This window comes from Halichoeres trimaculatus, unplaced genomic scaffold, assembly GCF_033239565.1.
Source record: "Halichoeres trimaculatus isolate MK-OKI-2021-1 unplaced genomic scaffold, fHalTri1.1 fHalTri1_scaffold_3, whole genome shotgun sequence".
NCBI classification, from domain to species: domain Eukaryota; kingdom Metazoa; phylum Chordata; class Actinopteri; order Labriformes; family Labridae; genus Halichoeres; species Halichoeres trimaculatus.
The window spans coordinates 18856165-18878437 of NW_027437181.1; the positions used below are offsets into that span (position 1 = coordinate 18856165).

The 22273-nt window shown below is 37.0% G+C and overlaps 2 protein-coding genes across 12 annotated transcripts in view; both read right to left on the reverse strand.

Moving 5' to 3' along the window:
* Window positions 1-1019, reverse strand: part of tead1b (TEA domain family member 1b) — a 45747-nt gene extending 44728 nt beyond the window's left edge. For 2 of the 6 annotated variants that reach the window (XM_074666095.1, XM_074666094.1), the window contains exons 1-2: window positions 786-1019; window positions 204-323 (exon numbers count right to left, since the gene is read on the reverse strand). The gene's annotated coding sequence lies outside the window, so the exon portion shown is untranslated. The remainder of the gene's footprint in view (window positions 1-203; window positions 324-785) is intronic. The other 4 variants (XM_074666097.1, XM_074666096.1, XM_074666098.1 and 1 more) reach the window with 3 other exon arrangements.
* Window positions 1020-18788: 17769 nt separating this feature from the next.
* Window positions 18789-22273, reverse strand: part of mical2a (microtubule associated monooxygenase, calponin and LIM domain containing 2a) — a 28509-nt gene continuing 25024 nt past the window's right edge. For 3 of the 6 annotated variants that reach the window (XM_074666330.1, XM_074666328.1, XM_074666329.1), the window contains 3 exons: window positions 20929-21109; window positions 20767-20843; window positions 18790-20676 (listed from right to left, as the gene is read on the reverse strand). In XM_074666330.1, the coding sequence (XP_074522431.1) occupies window positions 20272-20676; window positions 20767-20843; window positions 20929-21109 (663 nt within the window). In that variant the 3' untranslated portion in view covers window positions 18790-20271. Of the gene's footprint in view, window positions 20677-20766; window positions 20844-20928; window positions 21110-22273 lie in introns of all 6 variants that reach the window. The other 3 variants (XM_074666333.1, XM_074666331.1, XM_074666332.1) reach the window with 3 other exon arrangements.

Here is a 22273-nt window from a genome sequence, read left to right on the forward strand (position 1 = left end):
CCAGTTTTAAAGCTCAGAGGAAGTTCAACATGATCCTTAATACATTATTGTGGAAGTTTGCTTGGGAGTGACACAGAGGAGCTTTACTGTGATGAGTTCGGGGCTAACCTTTCCCTCCGATTCAGCCGTAAGAGTTGCACTAACAACATGGAGAACAGAGCACACGGACCGCTGACAGAAACATTAAAAAAACATTTACTTACACAAAAGTTCGGCAGCGTTTTCCGAAAAGCACCGTCAAAACGCGATGAAGCAACAAGTCTCTCCGCGGCGTTTCCTTCGAGGTGGTCCGTAAAAGGTCCAACAACTCCCGGCTGAGCCAACTAGGGAGAGCAAAACAGCAACGTTTTCTACCGTCATCTTGTCCAAAAATGTTATTCGTGCTGCAATATTATTAGTTCTTCCCGAATCCCTCTGGGAGTTTCTCGGGATTTAACAGGGGGTAAAAAGGCATCTGAGGTGTATCATAGGGGCGTAGGACCGGGCTTCTTTTCAAAAAATGTGAAAAATGTCAAAGATTTTCGCTGCTATGTCAAAGCCATAGGCTACAACAGTGAGTGTTCAAAGTGAGCACCCTGTTGCAACAGCGACCAGAATCGGCCATCTATCTCAGCGATGGAAACAGGCGACCTAACGTTACTTCCCGCCACGGGATAAAGAGTAAAAACATTTAAATTAGCCAGCATTTTTGATAATTCGTCCAATTTTTCCAAAGATGTCCACCAAACCCCGTGAACAGAAGTCTACAACCAGTTTGGATACCTGCAACTACCATTGAAACTTACCTCGTTATTGATATCTCATATAAAAATGTCCCTTTCTTTAATGGGATGTTACGGGGTAATTTTAATACTATGTCAAGTTATTCTGGTGTTTCTGGGCCAGCCAGGAAGGTGTAGGTGAATCGCTTCGCGCACTGACAGAGATGCGAAGAATGCTCGGAATGAGAAGAGGAATGAAATGAACGCAAAGAGCGAGTTTGCGCCGGGGCGGAGCGAGAGGTGGCGTCATCCCGAGCCCCGAGCAGTCAGCCTGGGCAGCAGGCAGCAGGGCAGGGAGGGTACAAAACATCCCGAGGAACCACGACGCCTTCAAGTACACCACGGAGGTCGGAGATTACAGCTCCTGGTCCGTGAAGGCAACTCCAACTCAACACAGGAACAATTACCATGTTAGATCAACACAAAAAGAGGAAAAAGAAGGAAATCAAATTTTTGACGAAATAAATATTTACTTTTTTAGTAGTTTAATTCAGAACTATTTTTATGTCACCAGAGTGTTTCTTCATATGCCTGCCACAACTCTTCATCTCTTCCACATGTATAGGAAACACATGTTGCTAGGTATTTTTGTCTACTATTAAGGCCCTCTCTGACTGAAATTAGTTTTTAAGATTTAGTCTTTTACTTTTAGTTTTATCTAGGCTACATTTTCAAAAATGCAGTAGGCCTGTTGTGACACTTCTTCTGTACAAAGTGTTGTTTACATTGGTTAACCTAAAAACGTGGTTCTCAAAACAACAAAAAAAGTGTACCCCAGGAAAGTTTTTTGTATGAAAAGTACACCCTAAAAAGTGCATTTTTAATTTGAGTAGACATAAAGGTCTGTATGAAAAGATACAGCACACAGTTTTGTTGGCTACATTTTTGCTTCTGTAACAGAGGCCAAGAAGAATGGGGGCTTAATTTTTACTTCTAGAATAGTTTAGTACCTTTTTTATGTATATTTCACATTTAATATGTATCAGTTAACTTTATCGTTTACACAATCTCATGCTTCTGACACTTTGCACCACTCAAACAGGAGGTTGCACTCTGAAAAGTTTCCATGACTACTACTTTCAATCCTCTGAGGTCTCCCCACATACAAATGACTGTATAAATCAGTAAGCTATCAATACACAACAGTTTTGAAAAAGTATGCATTTGACCTTAATTAACCTTAGTAATAAGTTGTTGAGATTGATCCATGTTCAAAGCTTAACAGATCCTTCTTTTTTATGTGGTGCTAACTCAGACATATGCAGTAAGGAGGAATGGCTGATCTCCATTCATATTTACCTCAGTTCTGGGAAGACAATGTTAGAGACAATAACATGTTATGAGCACTGCATTGCTAGTTTGTGCTCCACAAGGTATGAGGTGTAGTCATTGATAAATACTTCTTAAAATTTAAATGATCATTTTTTCAAAATGTTTGCATCCCATTTGAGTCTGTTTTCATTCAGATTTCAAATCAGCGGCTGACTTTGTGCAAACTGTGTTTACATTAAAACACTGTGGCCTTGAAATATTCCAGCTGTGATTTACTCATCTGAAATGGTATTAATTGAAGACCCTTAACGGCATCCTCAGAGTCATTGAATTTATACTCTTAGAATCAAACATATCCCAATGTTTACTTGCCTGTTCAGAAAAGAGGTGTATTTTAAACCTAATGTTCATTTTTTCATAAAGAGGCTTTGTGGGCTATTAACATGTCTGGTATGAGTTTAAACATTTTCAGACTGAAAACCCAGTCAGAGACACAACTGTTGTCTTGTCTGAACAAGTCATCCGTTAGAAGCCAGTGTTTTGACACCAATCCGTCAAAAGAAAAGGATCTATAAAGATGAACGACTGCCCCTCTGAGGCCATCCATCAACGCCTTTTAACACCTGTCTCTGCACATTCAGCACAGAGGAACACAGGAGGGTGTGTGATTTAAATGTTACAGACCTGTCTTTCGGTTTGTTTTTCTGTAATATTTTAATAATCTGTGGGAAAATGTGCTTCATGACAGAAGTGGGCACCCAACAACAGCAGTTTTGCAGGGATATCATTTCATGGGTGTCATGGGGGGGGTTCAGCTCCGTTAACGAATTGTTAATCTTCTAAAGGCGGCTGTATCAAGGACTTCTTAAATGACAAACCCCTCGATTTACTTTTTATTTTTTTCAAAGGTAAATACAGCCCCATGTATGACTCCTGGAGCCTAGATATAACAACAGTAATTCATTAGCTAACTTTTTTTGAAAGAAACATGTTAAAAATAATCTCATCACATGCGCCAGGATTCATAGATGGCTCTCCTATGTGAAGTCATATGTGTAAGTGTTCACAGAAGAAGAAACTGCATTTTGTAGGTTACTGAGCCACATGATTACAGTTAAATTATTGATATTTGAATTCCTGGCATTCTTTTCTGTCTGTTCACTTTGCACTTACTATTTCATCATTTCTGTGGGTGATGGAGGAGAAATAGTCAAAGACCTGTTTATACCAGAAAAAAAGGCCTGCTGTGAAACAACTGTTCATTCACAGCCTGTTGTGCAACAGGGTGTGGCCCTGTGAGCAGAGCAGGGTTAAAAGATTCACAGGTGGAAAATGAGACAAGGCAGGTAAATGTATCAGAGAGCGTGAGGGTCAAATGTGGAAAGTATGTTGTTCCCTTTAGAGGCAGGTAAGACTTACACCTCTGCAGCTACTCACACTCCTTAAACACAGAACAGATGCTTCTGTTCTCTGATCTTCCTCGACACATTTTATGATAGTTTTTTATGAACCAAGTTTCAAGTGTAGCTTTTATTTTAAACTCCTGCAACACCATTTAACATCACAGAATCCTTTGCATCTGAAATATAGGTACACGATTAGGTAAAGACCTTAAAATAAGATTTTAACTGACAACATGTGATAACCCTTAAGAAAGAAAAATATGTGTACCAATAAATTTTTTGAAATGTATTGTAATATATTATTGATATATTATGATATACATGGAATAATATATGAGGGCACATATACAAAATATTATATATTAATGAAATATATTGCAATATATTGCAAAATATACAAATGATTGCTGCTTTCCATATATTGCAATATATTGGAAAATATAAATACTAAATCTCATATATGGGAATATATTACCTAATATATAACATGATATTTTCCAATATGCTGCAATATATTTTTCTTTCGTAAGGGAAGACCTCAGAGTAACGTCTACAGAATCCACCTCAAGAGTCAGAGTATTTAATTTGACACCATGTTTAAAGCTCATTTTAGGAGATTTTTGCTGGTGATGAAACAGACAACACGTTATAAGGATGCATTTTATATAACCCATATACGGTTCTTGTTAATGGCTGCAGACACTTTCATTGGGTATTCCCTTATGAAAGAAAAATATATTGAAGCATATTGGAAAATATCATGTTATATTTTAGGTAATATATTCCCATATATGAGATTTAGTATTTATATTTTCCAATATATTGCAATATATGGAAGGCTGCAATCATTTGTATATTTTGCAATATATTGCAATATATTTCATTAATATATAATATATTGTATATGTTCCCTCATATATTATTCCATGTATATCATAATATATCAATAATACATTACAATACATTTCAAAAAATATATTGGTACATATATTTTTCTTTCGTAAGGGTTGGCCTCATGTACAGGACAAGGCCATACTGTACTGTTAGCTTTCAGGGCCTTGAGGCATATGTCTGATTTGGCCAGATTGACATTCCATTTATTAAGATTTATGGTAAAAAGAATGTCAAATTGATGCATAGGTTCCTAATGAAGAAATAAATACTAGATAATTAGTAATCATCACTATTTTTGCTTATGGTGTTTTTGGGGCTGTGTTCAGGGTTACAGCTTATGTCATACCTTTCTACAATGTAAAAAGTAAAGCATGGACCATGCATGCTGAGATTACCTCTGCAATAGCTGGATACTCTGCACTCGCACTTCACCGTGTGTTCTTATTGCCTACAAATGGTCACATTTCTCACTAGACTGAACAAAAACAGGCTAATGGAGCTCACCTTGTCCTGAAACATCCTCACAGTTGTTGAGGAACAAAAAACAAAACTATACTAACAAACAGTTTCTGTTAACACAACATGCTGCTGTTATAGATATCTATTTAATATCCCAGTCAGTACTTGTTTTTCCAATCATATCCTCCAGTTCTCACAATATACTTCTTAAATGTTGTTTCATTTTCTTATTTTGTTTGTTGATTGTGTAAATGTATTAAAATCTGTAGCAGGTGAAACATTTTTATGTGGCTTCAATTATTTGTATTTTCCAGATGTGTTAATCCAAAATAATCCAACATTACAAAAATTACCTGGAAATCAAACAACATGTGGGTCACTTGAATATCAAGCACTGCCCTTTTAGCCTTGTGTAGTCTGCATGTTGCTTCTTGAATTGAAACAACAGATACATGAAGGCGTAAGTATTTCAAGTTCATATTAATATTTTAGCTAATTTTGCTTTTATATATTCCTTATTTTCCAGGAGATGCAAAATAAAGCAGCATTACTTGTCTCTTCATGCTTGGTAGATATGATATATGGTCCATTGTGTTTTGATCTTGATTATGAATCATATATTTTTTTATAAAAATGAAGACAGAATAAACACAAACTCTATTTGTTATCTTAATGTTTGTGTTTGTGCACACCCTTCCCACTCTAATGCCTTCACTCCACTGTGTCTCCTCATTTCAGCTGAGATAAAATATGTCGGAGGAGGACTCTTTTTCATAAACCAATTTGGAAGCTTGGGGATGTCACAGATAATAACAGCTTAATCATTAAAAGCATGCTTCAGGGAACACCAATCAGCTGTTCTGAACCAGTGAAGCTCCAGCTTCTCCTCTGCAGACCTCATTCCTGACTCTCGGCTTGATAAGGTTGGCGTGTGCTGTAGCATTGTCTTGGACCTGCTGCTTTAAGCCTTCAAGGGAGTTCATGGTGCAATAGAATTAGCCTGTTTTAGTTCATTTTTACTGCAGGTCTGCAGTGCTGCCTGGCCTGGTTCATCCTGGCCTGTAACCTCCTCTAATCAGATAGCCGTGTAAGGCCAGGTGCTCTCCTGGCCCTGTGCTCTGACTGCACTGATTCACTTTACTCAGAGATAAGAGCAGGACTAGTGAGGGCCACTTACTGCCTAACTGAAAGGAGAGGGGGGAGCCCACATCCCAATCAAGAGTGCTTCGAATTATTTCATACACCAGATTAGGGTTTTACAGCATGGATTTGTTTGTCTACATTTTATGCATTTGAAAAATAACACATATTTGGGAAATTTACATGAATGAAAATATAGCACAATCTTTATTATGTTCCTGCAGGGTTAATAACGGCTTGAGGACTTATCTTTATGTTCTGTGTGAGTATATATTAAAGCTGTTTGAACAATAAATTTCTACAGCAGTGCACAAATATTCCTTTTTTATTAATAAATAAAGACCAGTTTGCAAAATTCAATGAAATGTTGCTTTCAAGATTTGCAGATGAAAATGTTGTTCAGCTAAGGAGGCTGAAAACGCCCCCTTGTGGCATGTCAGAAACTTTTGTTTTATTTGGTTAGTTGTTAGATTGAAAAGCTTAGTGCAACCTGTGTTTTCTCAAATAAAGATGTTTAAGTGTTTGTACTACAGTTCTGTTTCTTGCAACATGTTTCCATACTATATAAATCACAACAGGTTTTGCATTTTTCATTTTGTTTGAATGTATTCTCCTTAATCTTAATAAACTATAAAAACACACAAAAAACTGACAAACAGAATTAATTTTGTTAAAAAGTTTAACCTACTTTCTTACTTATGGACTAATTAAAAATGACTGATGAAAATAAATGACATGTTAAGATGTTAAGTAAAACTGATGAGCTATGTCACCTAGGCTGAAGTGGAGTAGAGATAATAATAATAATGGTGAAAGTAATAATGAAAAGGTCTTCAAACAGGCTGCAAGTGATAATACATTGCACATACCTCGGTGTCTCTACCTTTGTCATGTTCACATTCAGAGCCACAAACGCCTCAGTGAGCATTTATTTTTCGATGTATTCACACAGTGAGCCGATATAAAAACAGCATAGCATAACAGGACTTCAGATGTTTGAACCAAAATTAAACAGTGTTTCTTGACCAACAAGTGCTACTTGGCCTTGGCTGCACAGTGTTCTTGAAAAATCCTTCTTGATGTTTTCTTATCTGTTTAACAGAGGTCTGTTTCTTTCTCTCTTCTGTCTTGGGGACATATTATGCACACTCACATGATTTCATGCCCCCTGATTTAGTTTTAATAAATGTTTCTGTATCCAAAGATGTCGCTTCATCCTTTATGAGAACAGTTTTGTTTTATCAAGATCATGCTACACTGAATAAAATTCAGGGCAACGATTGATTTTATTTCAAACCCAAGAAATTTTAATGGGAGCTTTGTGCAAACTTTAATTTTCCACAGTATCAAGCTAAGTAGATTCTTTTAACTGTAACTAAGTGAGTAACAGATTAACAGACATTTATCTTTTAATCAAAACATCATTCTAAAATAAAAATCCTTTTGAATTTTTCTGATATGTTTGGGGTTGTGCATTCATTTTAAACCCTTTTCCAAACCCTATCATATTAATTAATTTATTTAGTTATTTATTTATGTATTCTAAAATATTTCCCTGTGTCTGCCATACCTTCCGTGCCAGACAGACACCCAAATTTAGATGCACATTTTGTTGCAATTTTTGATATGCTGTATTGGCTCTTGCTTGTATCCATGGGTGAAACAAAAATACACAGTGTTGTTCATTTTTCAGGTAATTTACCATGAGTGCAACCACAGACACTGCTCATCAGTAAATAGGTTTAGGATTTTAAAGTTTCATTATGAAACACTCTCTAGATGCTGTGAGGCTCCAGTGGGAGCTAGTTCCTATGAGTTACTGCCATTTCACTCTGTACTGATGTACTGCTTTGATATAAGTATCAGTATTAGTATTGTACTTCATAATCCTACCACACATTAAAAGCAGGTGTTTTCCTTTATTTTGAAAAAAATGTTATACGATGGAGAGTCCTGCATGTACTGTTAAGCACATCACCATTCATGTACACAGCTCTGAATCTCCCGGATCCTAAAAGACTTCATGCAAGAAATTATCATTTGTTAAAATGAAGTTCCTACAAATTTTTCACAGTTTCAGTTTCCAATGTTTCATTATGCTGCTGTAGCCAATTGTTTGTATTTTATTACAGTTTTAAACAGTTTGCATACCTGCTAGTGGCTTACTAATCTCTTTATCTCTGCCTCAGCTCGGTGTCTATTAAATAGAAGGCTCTGCCAGCAGGGCACAGACATTAAAGACAGATTATTGCATAACCAATGTTTAAAATGTGATTATGAACCAGATGTGCACGCAGATTGTATCTGAGGCTGAGGATTTTGTGGTATCACACAGATGCATGCTTTTAGAATGGAGTTTTATGTCCTGCCATCAAAAAGAATCAGTGTACCATCATAACATCAGCCATCTGGCAAAAAAAAATAGTTAGACCTACTGTAGTGTACGGAAAAAATGGTGAGGGACTGATTCCTGCTGAACTAAAAGCATATGTTTATCATTGTAATGTGTAGCTTTAAAAGATTTAAGATCATGATTTCTGGTCCACAGCTTGAAAAAGGAGACATTCAGGAGCTAACTATGTGCATGTTCGAATGCAGAAAGAGTAGTGGAGATCATAGAAGATAATATTTGATAGATTATTTTTTACTGAAGCACAAATCAATGACAAACACATAGGAGTTCTTGAACCTCTAATAGTCATAAACTACTTATCCACAGTGTCTGTTCTGCCAGGCTTACCTTTTCCTGGGTATTTTTCTTAAATGCTGCCAAAACTGCTGTTGTCCTGCATAAAAGCCAGACAGGCCTGATGTCTTAGCATGTGCAGAGAGGCTTATTTGATATGAATACAGAGGTATATAAAAGCAGATACAGGAGTGTAATTACACCTAATGGCTGGAAATGCTCCTGTTCAAGACATCTTGCTGTATGCTGTCTGATTATGGGTGATCATTTTCTGCTTTTTGGTGAAAAAGCAGAAAGCTCCGCGGTCCTGGGCTTTACTGATGATAGTGGTTCAGAACAATGGGCTATTGAAATGCATTGTCACTATCACAGCTTAAATGTCAGGGATAAAGCTGGCCAGAAATCCAAGGCTCAATTTATAAAAGCATCCTCAGCCAAAAGTAAGAGCAGCTGGAATGATGAAATGACCTGGAACAACCTTTAAGGAGCATTGCACCATTGTATCCAACATTATATATACATCAACTATACATGTATCATTAGTATTATATCTTCTTTTCATGAAAGTGTCTTTGTAAGACTCATATTGCAGGATTTTTTTGTCTGTTCTGGTATGCATACAGTGGTCACAGATGAGTGCAATACAGACAAAAATATCTGTTTGTCACTGTATTTAAATAAAGTAATACACTGCATGTTAAAGGGTGCAATAAATAATCTTCCAAAATAGATATTCAGATACTTAAACCTACATTTATTTCCATATTTATTTCGCTTTGCAGAATAACTTTCTTGACCCAGCAGCTATCTACTATGACCTTTTAAGGTGGCCAATTGTTATCGGCCACAGAAGAACAGAAGAACATTATCATTGATGAAGAGTTAGAGACTTATCCTCATTGGCAGAAGCAGCACCACACTGTAAAAATTAAAACTTAAATTTATTGGTCTGAAAATGATTTTTTGGTTAAGTAAACAAACAAAAAAACGTACCGCAAAATACTACAGAATAGTTATCTCAACTACCCGTATTACTTTTATTGTGTAAAGTTGGTCTCAATTCATAAGTTGGCAAGACTTTCAGTGTGGCTTCCCAAATCACTGACTACTCCACCATTATGAGTGCATAAGTGTGTTCACATTGACAGCACAGAAAAACGTAGTGCACTCTGATTTCTCAGCTGAAATTGTTCAAAAGTTGAGCGTGGAATGTTGGAAACTTTTCACACTCAGTGATCGCCATATATACTACACAGAGGAAGGGGCGGTAACGCATCAAACAATGCTTAATGGATGTAATCAATGAAAAGTAGAAGAACACCTGTAAACAATCATGAAATGTGATGGCAAAGCTGCAGTGTGTGATTTTGTGCACTGTTCCTGTAAGTAAAGAGTGTACGCAGCGCACTTCATTCAAGTATGCAACTTGGAACACAACATAGGTTTGGGGCTGGAGCTAAATTCATTTGGCAACAAAGAACGGGGTCTCCATTTCAAATTTACAGGGGTTTGCATCTACACATGTTTATTTGCCATATGTGCAGCCATCTCTCCTGTTCTCCTGTCCAGTGTGTATTGTATCCATAAAGGTGAGTATTCCTGTTTGAGTGCTGAACTGAAACTATAGCTGTGCAGTTGGTCAACTGATCATGAGTTGATCAGTTTGTGGGTTGTGATTTGGTGGAGCTGTGGCTCAGTGGTGAAGCCACAAAGTTTGCTTTGAATTTGTGTTACACCTGGAAGGGACTCTTATTTGCATGAAAAATCACCAGAGAATTTAACGTTGCCTGTGTCACTAACTCTAATGGCAGCCGTTCACAGGTTACTTCTATGAAGTTCTTATTTCCCATTTATGTGTCCATTTGTTTATATTGTCTGTAGAAAAGCATTATCAAAGGGACGACTAGACTTTTTTTTATGATCACTATTCATCCACCTGAATTATTGATAAGCATTAAAATATCCTCAACTGAAGATGTTTTTTTTCTCATCTGTCTTTTTTTCTCCAAATTAGAAATGCATTCATTTTTCTAAAATTGCTTTTTATCCTTGAGAAACCATTCTTCATGGGTGATGTTTGTTAGTATGGTAGAGAACACGGAGAACAAAGAGATTTGGAGTGGTGGATCCACAGCAGATCTATCTACTCATTCAGTCTTCTTGGTCAAAAATTACCTAGTTCAGGAACTCATTTATACTGTTCCACAGTCCCCAAAGACAAACCCTCCCCTGCTTTTATGTGCTGAGCTGATTGGCTTTCTTGCTCTGTTCTAACAGAGCTTCACCAAAATCTGTCTTACTACAACCTTAATCATTTGACTACATTTAGTCTGGTGGTGAACATCATGTTTTTTACTGTCTAATTCTGATTTGTAAAATCATAAACACAAACAAAACATTAGTATTTACTGCAGCGTGCTCTTCCCCATCAAACTCGTCATCATACCTGGTAAGGATAGCCTTTCTTCAAATTGGAAAAAGAATTGCATGAAGCATCACAAGAGATGAATAAAGGCAGCTGATAAAGGCAGCTTTAGAAAAACAAATGATGATTTATACAGTCAATGCAGAAAAGAAACTGCTTTTTTCTGTGTGTGTGTGCAGAAGAACTGTTTTGTTTCACTTTGCCTAAATGGCCTGTATTTGGAATGCTATTAAAGTAATGGTCTTTGACATTTTTTTTCTAAATTGACTCCTGTTTCTTTATTTCCAATTGATTTACCAAAATAGTGATTTAAGCTCTACCCATTTCATGAGAGCTTTCAGATGTGATTGTGTGTCATAGCTGCTTTTAAACAGACGGAGCTGATTCCAAGAAGAAATCCTCAGAATGGCTGGGTTTAACTGGAAATAAAAATGCCCTGCATGTAACAAGAACACAGTTTTTATGCTTTGTGCCTCACGTTATTTTTATTTATTTTTTTTTACTTTTGCCAGGTTTGAATCATTTGCCTTTTCCTCGGCAGCAATTTTTTTTTGGTAGTTACATTTCCATGTACTGCAAATACTCAAACATGGCTAGAGCTACATTCACAATGTATTATTTCATGATGTCTGACAGACGTCTGGTTTGTCTCTGTGGGATATGTGAATGAAATTATCTGTATGAACTGGACCAATGAGAATAGTATGCTTTGTTTTCTAGTTAAAGGGCCAGTTCAAGTTTTCTCTCCTCTTTTTTTCCGAAAGTGTTAAGACCTCCCAAAGCAAAAAATAACAAAAAAAATGTTATAAAAATGGATAAAATTGCATTAAATATGAATACCTAGCACATCAAATGATGATAAAAGTATTAAATGTGTAGTCAAAGCACCATCAAAGCCTTATATAGCCTCACATTAATAAACGTACCAAAGAGACTCGTTTGGAGTAGGCTGATGGAATTTCTGGGATTCATAAAAAAGCAAAATTCTGAAGGATTTTGCTCGTATTGAGAGCATTTCTGTTTGGCTTTTGAAAAATGCCATTACAAGTGTTTGTATTGTGCCCCAAGCACCAGCTAAATCCAGAGAGGCAGCACACGTTTTTTTTCAAGGATCTTCAACAACATTTTTCAGTTAATAAAAAATGTACACAGCTGGTTTAAGACATAATAACTGAATACTTTGTGGCATATCTGCACATTTAAATGGATGAAGTTTGAATGGCTGCTGAAGAGAAAGAATTCCATCACAGTGTGGAGGTATGGTGCAACAAAACTGACAAAAGGTTGCTCATGATTATTAGTCAAGCCAAAATCCCACCACCAGCACGTGATAGAGTGAGGTTAGAATCTATTTTCTCCTCTATTCATCCTCTGCTGACTTATTTATTTCATGTTTTTACCTAAAACATTTTCAATAACCCCATATGATCCAAAAAGAGTCTTTTCTATTAAAAAAAAAAAAAAAACAGGGTGGCACTGATTGAGGCGACAAAACTTGGACATTTAGGTAGGTCTTTATTAAAAAATCCTGTTAAGGACGGATTGCCAAACTAGTCATAATGACAGAAAAATGTTTCATTGGTGTTTTTCTACCTCTGGGTGTATTCATACATTGTCACTGGGCTGGTTGATTGTAAGTAGTACTGTAGGGATGAACTGGGCTGGTTGTCACAATTGTTTAATCTCACCACCAGAGGGCACTGCCTGGCAGATTGTCTTAATGAGTTTATAACAATTTTTTTAAATTTTTTTTTTTACTAAACTTTATTGTCGCCGAAGGGAAATTTGTCATGGACGTAAGTGCAGTGCTGCTCACATTTGATGCATCGTTCGCTCATATGTACATTTATACCGATCAACAGTATACAGTTAAAAATACAATACCATGCCTGTTATAAATAAGCAACTGAGTAAAAAGCTGTGTTTTCTGTGGCATGCCACCAGTGACACAACATGTAACACGCAGCAGCAGCCACAACAGAGTCCGTGTCGCCAGCAGGGCAGCGCCACCGACATTACGGTAACAAATAGATTGTTACCCTTAAAATGTGTGTAGGGAAAGCTATAGTTTGGATTGTTATTAGCTAGCTAACAAGTTGTTGCACAGTAATTAGCATTGATGCTAGCAATGTGCATGTGTGTGTGTGTGTGTGTGTGTGTGTGTGTGTGTGTGTGTGTGTGTGTGTGTGTGTGTGTGTGTGTGTGTGTGTGTGTGTGTGTGTGTGTGTGTGTGTGTGTGTGTGTATTTCTTCCTTCTTGCCTTACTGTGATGATTTTCCCATTAATACAACATTGTAACAAACAACATCACTGTTGTCACAATGTGTCCGAGTGTCTCTAGTGGTGAGTGACCTCTTTGTTACAATGAGCTGGAAAATGAGAGGGAGCCAACACATTGAGCTTGGATTTAACATAGGAAAGAGTATTGGGAGATGTTTTGATGATGAGCATTTCACACTAGAGTAAAAAGTGTGACAACCAACCCAGTTCTCCCCCACTCCTTCAGTTCATCCTGGATGTGCTGACTTAAGCTGCTCTATGTGTAAATCAGACTTTGACTGTTTTTATATATTAGACTGTCTAGTATATAAAAAGTCATCCTATATCCAGTCAAATGATATGGCTTTGAGAATCTTTTCTGTAAAGCAACTCAAAGCTGGGCCACAAACAAAGTTGAAGAAAAACATTTTTTTTCCCTCTTATATGTGACCATATTGAGGAAATACTATAGTAGTAGATTTTACTGCATCTAAATGATAGAAAAATTTCTCTCAGTGATTGATGCTGTAATTTTCACATTCACACCATTATGATGGTGATTTTTTTTAAAAAGTCATGTTTCCTTTTCTTATTCATTTGCACAGCAGTGCTCTGCCGATGTGGTTATAAATGCATTTTAAAACAGTCAACTCTGTCATTGCAAAGAGATGAAACTGGCTGAAACGTGCACATGATACAGAAAGAGAGAGGGCTCACTGACTAACACAAAAGACAATTTGATTCAGCACTTTTCACCCAACCATTCTAAAATGCATTTCTAAGTGCAGTTGTTTTTGTGTGATAGAGTTTTTTAACTTTTTTTGATGCTGAGGAGTTAGATGCTGCTGCAAGTACTTTTCAGTGATCAATAGAGAGCAGTGGTGTTTCTACTCAGGATATCAGTTCCTTTCAGATGAACTGTGCTGAGTGGGATGGTCTGTCAACATTTTTTAATTTATGTCAGTGGCTTGCTCTGCCAAACTAAAACCTTGACTTTAAAAGTAATTGAAGTATACAAAACAAACAATTGAATAGCATATGTTTGTGTTATCTCTGTTGTGAAGAGGTTATAATTCTTTTCAAAAGAAATAATCACATTTAATATTGTTTTTCCTTCAATAGCCAGGAAGTGGAACATGTCGTGTGCAGATTTGTTTTCCACCGTTTTACAGGGTGATTTGCGTGCGAGTGCTAAAATAATGACGTGATATTTTTAGATTAATCTTGTTCCAGCATTTTATTTTTTTCATCAGTTTTCACAGCTTCTGTAATTTCAGTGCAATTTCAGGCTCTGATTGCTCTGTTGCATGAGTGCTAATCATTGAGCTGTATAACTTGTTTTCTATTACTGTACTTAAGAAAAGGTCATTTATAAAGGAGGAAAAAAGGAGGAAAAGAAATTTAACAGGTTAGAAAGCAGGTGAAACTCCATGAAAGATACACACACAGCACGGTGTAGAGACCGCTGAATCTGTTTGTAAGCTCACATTGTTGTACCACAGTTCTGAGGAGCAACTGAGGATCGTTTGAGACCAGGCAGTCACTGCGGTTGCTGAGCCATTTTCATTGTGTAGCAGGTGTAAAAGAAGAAGAAAATGTTGTTGCTCAAGGTCTTTACTGGGCCTTTAATTTAAAGGACATGGACAATGCGCCCACGTTGCTTTGTGGGTTGTTTTTCACATTCAAACACAGTGGGTGGTAGTAATTTACCTTTAAACTGGCTGTCACCTGCCATTGCAAAACGGTTTAAGTCATTTGTGGTGGTTAAGGAGCTCCACTGAAGAACATAGACTGTAAAAAAAAAATGGACACCATAGTGTTTACTCTCTATGGAAGCAAAAACAAATGCATAAACTTTGGAGCACCCCCTGTAGTAAAGTTAGTCCAACACTGCATCAGGGTGTCTCCTATACAGATATCACTAGTATAGATAACATGAAGCCATTATAGTTATTGTAAGTGTTCATGTCCAGTCACATCGACTGCTGTCAGTAGCAGCAGGATGACCCAAGTGTCACAATACGAAATGGATGTTAACATAGATGTGGTTTTTAAGTCCTAGTGTGTAAATGGTCTCTTATATCTTCAGATAAAACCTTAACTGATTCAACTGGGGAGGGAAATTATTATTGAGCACTTTTAAGGAAATTGTTTTTAAATGCTTGGACTTAACAAAGTGTGCTGTTAGAGTCGGAGTCAGAATAATGCTACGCTCTCATGTTGTCTTAGATAAACTGAGTATGAGGTTAGAAAGACTCTGACTTAATTGTTGAAGAGAGACTTTTTTTCTGCAGTTTAAATAACTCATGAATGAATAAGGCAGGAGACATTTGGAGGGCTGCAGATACACACTAGTTTAAAGGATGTTTTTACCTCTGAAAATTGCTGACATGACCTGAGCCACACTTTTAGCTTTTCTTCTCTGTTTGTTATCTAAAAACTTGAGAGTTTAATCGATAAACCAATGTTATCCCCACATTTACTCAGGAGGCTAACTTTGTAGAGTCAAGATCTCAAACCTGAAGGGAAATTTCTGAATATATATCTTTTAAAAGTTACTAGAGGCCTGATGCTTTGAGCTCGGACTCCATCCTCAAAACAACAGGGTGCTTTCCTGTTTAAATTCCACCAAAGAGGAAACACACAAGTTTTTGTCTTTTTATTTACTTGCAATATAAACAAAGTGAAGTCCACATCTGCAAATGCTTTATCATGTGCAGAACAGCAAGAGAGATTCACACATTCAGTCTGATACACATGGACATCAATCCATGATGGCTGCCGCTAAAGATGAGCTGTCAGCATGACAAGAAAACGTTTGGGTTTAAAAAAGAAATTTAAACTGCCGTTTGCTAAGTGCACAAAGCATAAACCCAGAGACTTTGGTGCTTGTTGCAGCAGTCGATTCCACGAACATCCATTTTTTGTCTCACCCAGTAAAGGTAAAAATGTCTAAAAAATAACTTGAGGGAAAAAAATGTACGTGGTCCGTTGAAACTCATTTTCCTGCCAGACTGAGCTTTTCTTTTATTTATTCATTTTTGAAGTTGTTTTGTTTTTAATCTATAATTGTTTTATTTCGTCAATTGAGAGGACAAGTCGTGTTAGTCATCTCCAGAAAGTCCTGATTCTGTAAATATTTTCCTTTGAAAGACAAAACTACAAAAAGGAATTCAATTAAAAAAGACGTCAATGAATTGAGACAAAGCAAAATATTCAAAAGTTTCAGCTCCAAGTTTGTTTGCTTGAAAGTTTCCCTTTTTTTAAATAAACAATGGCTGTTTTGGTCAGCAGAAGTTCCAAGAACAGCAACTTTTTTTTCTGTTGTGTGATAAATACCATTTCACTACATCTCAGACATCCAGACAAACTAGCTAACCGTTGTTTTTAATGTCAGAAAGGGGATGGTAGCATACATTTTGGGATCAAAAATCAATACAAAAACACACAAGGAAGAGTCACACATGAGCTCACATGTCTAAAAGATTATATACAAAGCTGCAAGAATCTTCATCATTCATTGATTCTCAGTCTTCAGGGGGGACGTGAGATCTCACATGCCCAGAAGCCTCTAAATAAAAATAAGAAAGAAAAGTGAGTTCATAAGTCAAGGACTATCTTAGAGTAGAATCATGTCACATGAAAATAAAAGAAGTCAGAAGAGTTTCTAAACCCAGGCTCTAAGTGCATTCCCGAACGGCTTTTTCATTTTAATTTAGGAGGCAAAAAATGTGAGAAATGTTCTTTATTTGCTGGCTTTTAGTCTTGTGGTGCAATAAAAGTAAGTAACAAAGGTCAATGCACACATCAGAGAAAAAACCTCTTACTGATCCCATGTTCAACATTTAATTGGAGATGTTAAGAGGGTCTTGCAACTATTTGCAGATTATCAAAGACATGTAAAAGTGTCTATGAAATATGTCTTAATGTTTAATTGATCAGAATATCAACACAGTGCTCTTTTCTCCTGTTGAAGTCACAGAAATCTGAGGCAGTAGAGGCCTTTCACAAAGAGCGACCAGTATAATGTTAATGAGAGCGAAACTAGCATGACCTCAGATTTATCATTGAAACCTATTCTAAAATGTTGGCATGCTGTTGAAAATTGTTATAAAAACACAAATTAAATAGTTTTCAAATCAGTTAAACCCTTAATTTAAGAGTTCAATGAGTTGAAATAACAAAAATTAAGGGACATGCTCATGATCTGATGACACCAACAGCACGTTTTAAAACATCATGTTTACCATCGTGTTAACCATTTGAGAGTTTATGTTGTCCCACCCTCACCCAATAAAGGATGTCAGCTGCTCAACAGTCACCTATGTCATACTTTCTTGTTTTGTGATATTCGGGTGTTATTAGTGGTGACAATTCAGGACTGGGGCAGTCCAGTTTAACACATGGACTGTTCCACTACAGAGCCAAACTGCTGTAACACAAGTAGAATTTGATATGCCATCTTCTTGCAGAAAAGCCATTGTCCAGGTGATAGGATATGTTCCTCCAAAACCTCTATATGTTGGTGAGCAGTAGTGGTGCTATCCCGAATGGATAAGCTTTGCTTGCTATGTGCACTAATGCATCCCCATGCTATTATGGATCCTGACTTTTGAACTCAGCGCTGACAATATGTCATTAAGTGTTTTTCCTTTTAAGAGGTGTGGATGTGAAGTCAATGCTTTTCATAAAGAATGTCAAATTTTGATTTTTAGACCCCTGGACAGTTTTCTATTAATCTTACCAGATAGCAGTGACACTGCTATAACTGTAATGAACTGTGTTCACAGACTGGTTTTTGGAAAGGGTTTGAGCCCATGCGGTGATTCAAAAGTCTGCTGGACAGCAGACTTTCAAACAAAATGGAGCTTGAGCTTTGATGAAAGTACACTTAAGTTCTCTGAATATTTTATTCTTTGTTTGAAATGTGTCTGTATGTGAATCTTTTTATCTCATCCTCTTTCTTATGGTGTGGCTCTTGTACGAGACTAAATTTATGGAAGAAAATCTTGTTAAACAATACATTTGCACACTTGCAGAGTTTCTCTTCATGGTGGTTTTGGAAAGGAATCTGTGTGCATACTGCAGCTTCTCCTGACAATAGATCATCTCCTCCAAATCAGAGACAACTGTGCATCTCCATCTGCTATTGACGGTTTTATGATTCAATTTAAGGCACAAAATATTCACTGAATACAGACAAAAAACCTTCAATACTGTTTCTAATTATTTAAAAAGTTGTACCAGAAGAAGACTTCTTATTCCAGTTTGTACAAACCTGATAGCATGACTTGCTCTTTTTTTCTATACTTTATTGTTCATTCTTTATAAATATTTTAAAATCAGATGTTTATTGGTCTTGAAGCATGCTTATTTAGCTCTAAATCAATCCAAAAACAGTTCAAAATCAATGACAAAGAACAACAAAAACATTCATTAGTCATGTGTTAAGTTCAGTCTCACTTCAAAGAAACTCTTATGTTAAGTCATGTCAGTGATTTATTACCAACATATCAACACAACGATGACACACGAGCATGTAATCATGCAGGTGATCACCTTTAAAATGTCATTTCTCCTGGTTCACACTCTTCATAAAAAGCTTCAGCTGAATGAGAAAAAGAGAAAAACATGATCTAAGACAAAGAATACTTACAGACATTCACAACAGATGAAAGCTTGGAGTAGATCACCTTTATGGTAACAAAATACTGACATTCATCATGAAAAAATCATGTAGGCACCAAGTTACAGTCTGTACAATTGTCGCCTTGTTACACAGATATGAAAAAAATCGTATACAAGTCCAGTCAGTGTGCATGAGAACAGTTCTTTGGCATTTTAAAAACACAGAAGTCTGAATGTTTTCACTGCTTTGGAAAGCAGACTCTTAGCTCTCATAGGTGCAGCAGTTAGAATAATTCAGCATGAAACATAAGGTCGCTGATAAAAGCAAAACAAGTAAACACTTAAAAAATGGCTGAGTTACGTAGACAAATATTATTTTTAAATAGTTTTTCAAAATTTCTCTAAAGTGTCTCAGAAGCATTGTTGGCTAGTGTGCCTGAAAAGGAAGCAACCATGAGGCTTTCAATGAAAACAGGTTTGCTGTTGCTCTTTGAACAACATGCTTTGCAATAGGGAAAGAGCGGCAAGCACATTCAAACACATCACAGCAGGCTCACAAGTTTCTATTGTCTACAGTAAACATATCAGCATCCAATCATTAAGCAATTAATCTATATTACACAGAAGAGGCTAAAACATGATGTTCCTTGTGTCCTCTCTATCGTTGTTCTCAGAGTCAACAGCAGATGGCGTTAGTGTAAAACGAAATTCTAAGGAAAAAACTTCTGACCACAGCATCCATGACAATCACAATCACACTCTTTGGTTTCACATGAAGAAAAATGTATTAAAGCTGAAGGTAAAGTGAGGGTGTGGAGTTTATAAAGATAATGAGCAAACCTTTGACATTTGTGTAAAACCTGCATATATTTATATATATATAAACTCAAAACACATGGCAGAAATGCACATATGTAGTCAAAAATAAACCTGTCAGGTGGAATAAAGTGCATCATGTCAGTGAATCAGTCAGTCTTAGCCTGAGTTAAACTGTATCAACTACAGGATTTTTTTCTAAGAAGGATGTATCTACAGCAATGATGGTTTGACATTTCAGCAGTCTCAGTAATGCACTGACTTTGGCCTGTTTTCATTTTAACAACTAAAGCTGTTTCAGTTAATAAAGCCCACATCAAACCACCACAAAAGTATTTGGTGCAGCTTTAATTACCCTTAAATGTCCCCAATACCCTGTAGTACAGTGTCTTTATTTGAATCTGCCCACAGACTCATTGAAGAAGCCGGGTAAACACAAGAAGGTGCACGTGCACAGCTACAAATAATTATACCACCAGCCTTACTGTGCACCTCAGGCATAGGTCTAATGGGGTTTAGAATCATGGTCTACATTAGCCTGTGTTCGATCTGCTCCTGTAGCCACAGCAGGGCAGGCTGTAAAGAGCCAGGCCCATCAGGCACAGTCTCTGTGTGCATCTGCAGCAGTACTTCCTGTAAGACAAGCAGCAGGGGCAGACTCATGCTCAGAAGCTCATAGAGGAAAACGTAGTCCTGGGCATTGTCCCTCAGATGATGGGTGAGGGTCTGTGCTGTCCTACGCACACACCCTGACAGATACCAAGGAGTGTTACACACTGTGCGCATCACACTCAAAGGCCAGCTGAGGCGTTTCCTTATGATTGAGCTGAAGGTACCTGCTGAGGATTCACTCTGCAGGTCGACTGTGCTCGGAGACTCAGAGGTCTGTCTGTCACCAGCAGATTGTTCCTGAACTCCAGCTCCAGAGCGAATCTAAAGAAGAAGATATAGGTTATATATCTGATGGGAAGCAAACAAAAAAGGACAGATATTGTAGGATTATTATAAATATTTATATCTTACTGAACGGTGAGATAAATTCCTCCGCAGGTTTGTTGCATTATTGCGTTGATCAAAGTGAAGTTGGCAGTACAACTTCCCTGCAAGATAAAATCCATCGTCAGAACAAAACAGCCTGAGCGTTGCTCTTAATACACTAATAAAAGATATCAAAATGGTACAAACCCTGCTCAGAGTCGAAGGCATGCGCTCCCTGTCTCAGAGCAGAGCTGCAAGTAGAGCAGCGAAAACACTCCCTGTGGAAGTAAAGCCCCTCCGCACAGACCCTCTCCACCATATAAACACGCCTCTCACACGAGTGACACCTGTCACCTGACGGGGGGAATGCCTTTCTTAGTGAGCCACCCTGCGAAACCAAAACAGAGGATTTAGAAGAGTCATACACCATCAGGCCACTAGGGGTGAGTATTGGCAGGAACCTCAGGATACAAGACTTGGGTCCCGTTATCACAATATTGTGATACATTGTGATACTCTACCCAGTTAACTATTTGAATGAAACAGCTTTTCTGTTTTATTGTGGTTAAAATAATAAAAGTTAGATGCCGTGTTTGATACATGCACTTAACTTGAAAACATATAGTGCATCAAGTTTGTCACTTAAACTACTGTGACATTAAAATAATATTAATAATATAATAAAAACTATTATTTTAAAGACGTGGTCAGTTGGTGAAACTGATAAATGTCACTTGGTGTAACCAGTGTTACTCATAAAAAATCTAATATTGCACAAAACATGTCTATGATTATTTTTTTATCCGTCTACTACACTGTAAAAATCCAATTTTAAATTATTTTAAACGAACTGACCCAAGAGTAGAGAGAAAACATTGATGTTTATGCTATCAAAAGCCACACCATCAAGTTTAGGGATATACTTTGAGATTATATTTATTAGACAGTGGAGTAGCTCTTCAGCGCCATCTACAGCAGTGGAGGTGCAGAAGACGTACTGTACTTCTAAGTCACCTAAAACACACATTTTTATTCTAACCAAAATATCGATATTTAACGTTGAAATATTAATATTGTAAAACATCAAAGTATCACAACATATTCCCAATTCAATATCTCACATTCAGTCCACTTCTAAAGTCAGTTCAGTCAAAGAGTGGTGGGTGTAAAATGCAGGAAAGCTGACGATGAGAGAAGATGTTTTCCTTCCTGGATGTTTTTATTGCTCAGATATTAACTAGACGATATTATGATTGATGTGTTTTAGAGGGTCTGTGTGTGGAGTCGATTAGAGACTCCTCTGCAATCGCTAAACCAACATTCAACCAAGAGAAAAACAAAATTGTGGAAAGTGGGTAAGTAAGATAATTATAGTGTGTGGATACGGTTATATATAAGCGCACAGTTCAGTGAGGTAGCTGATTGGGTTTAAACAGGTCAAACTGCTCTCCAGGAATAAAATGTGATTTATATGTAGTGTCTAATAAGAGTTTTCCCTTGATGTTAAAGCAGTGTAAGTCCTGCTGTGACATCTGGCAGTTTGGGATGGGTG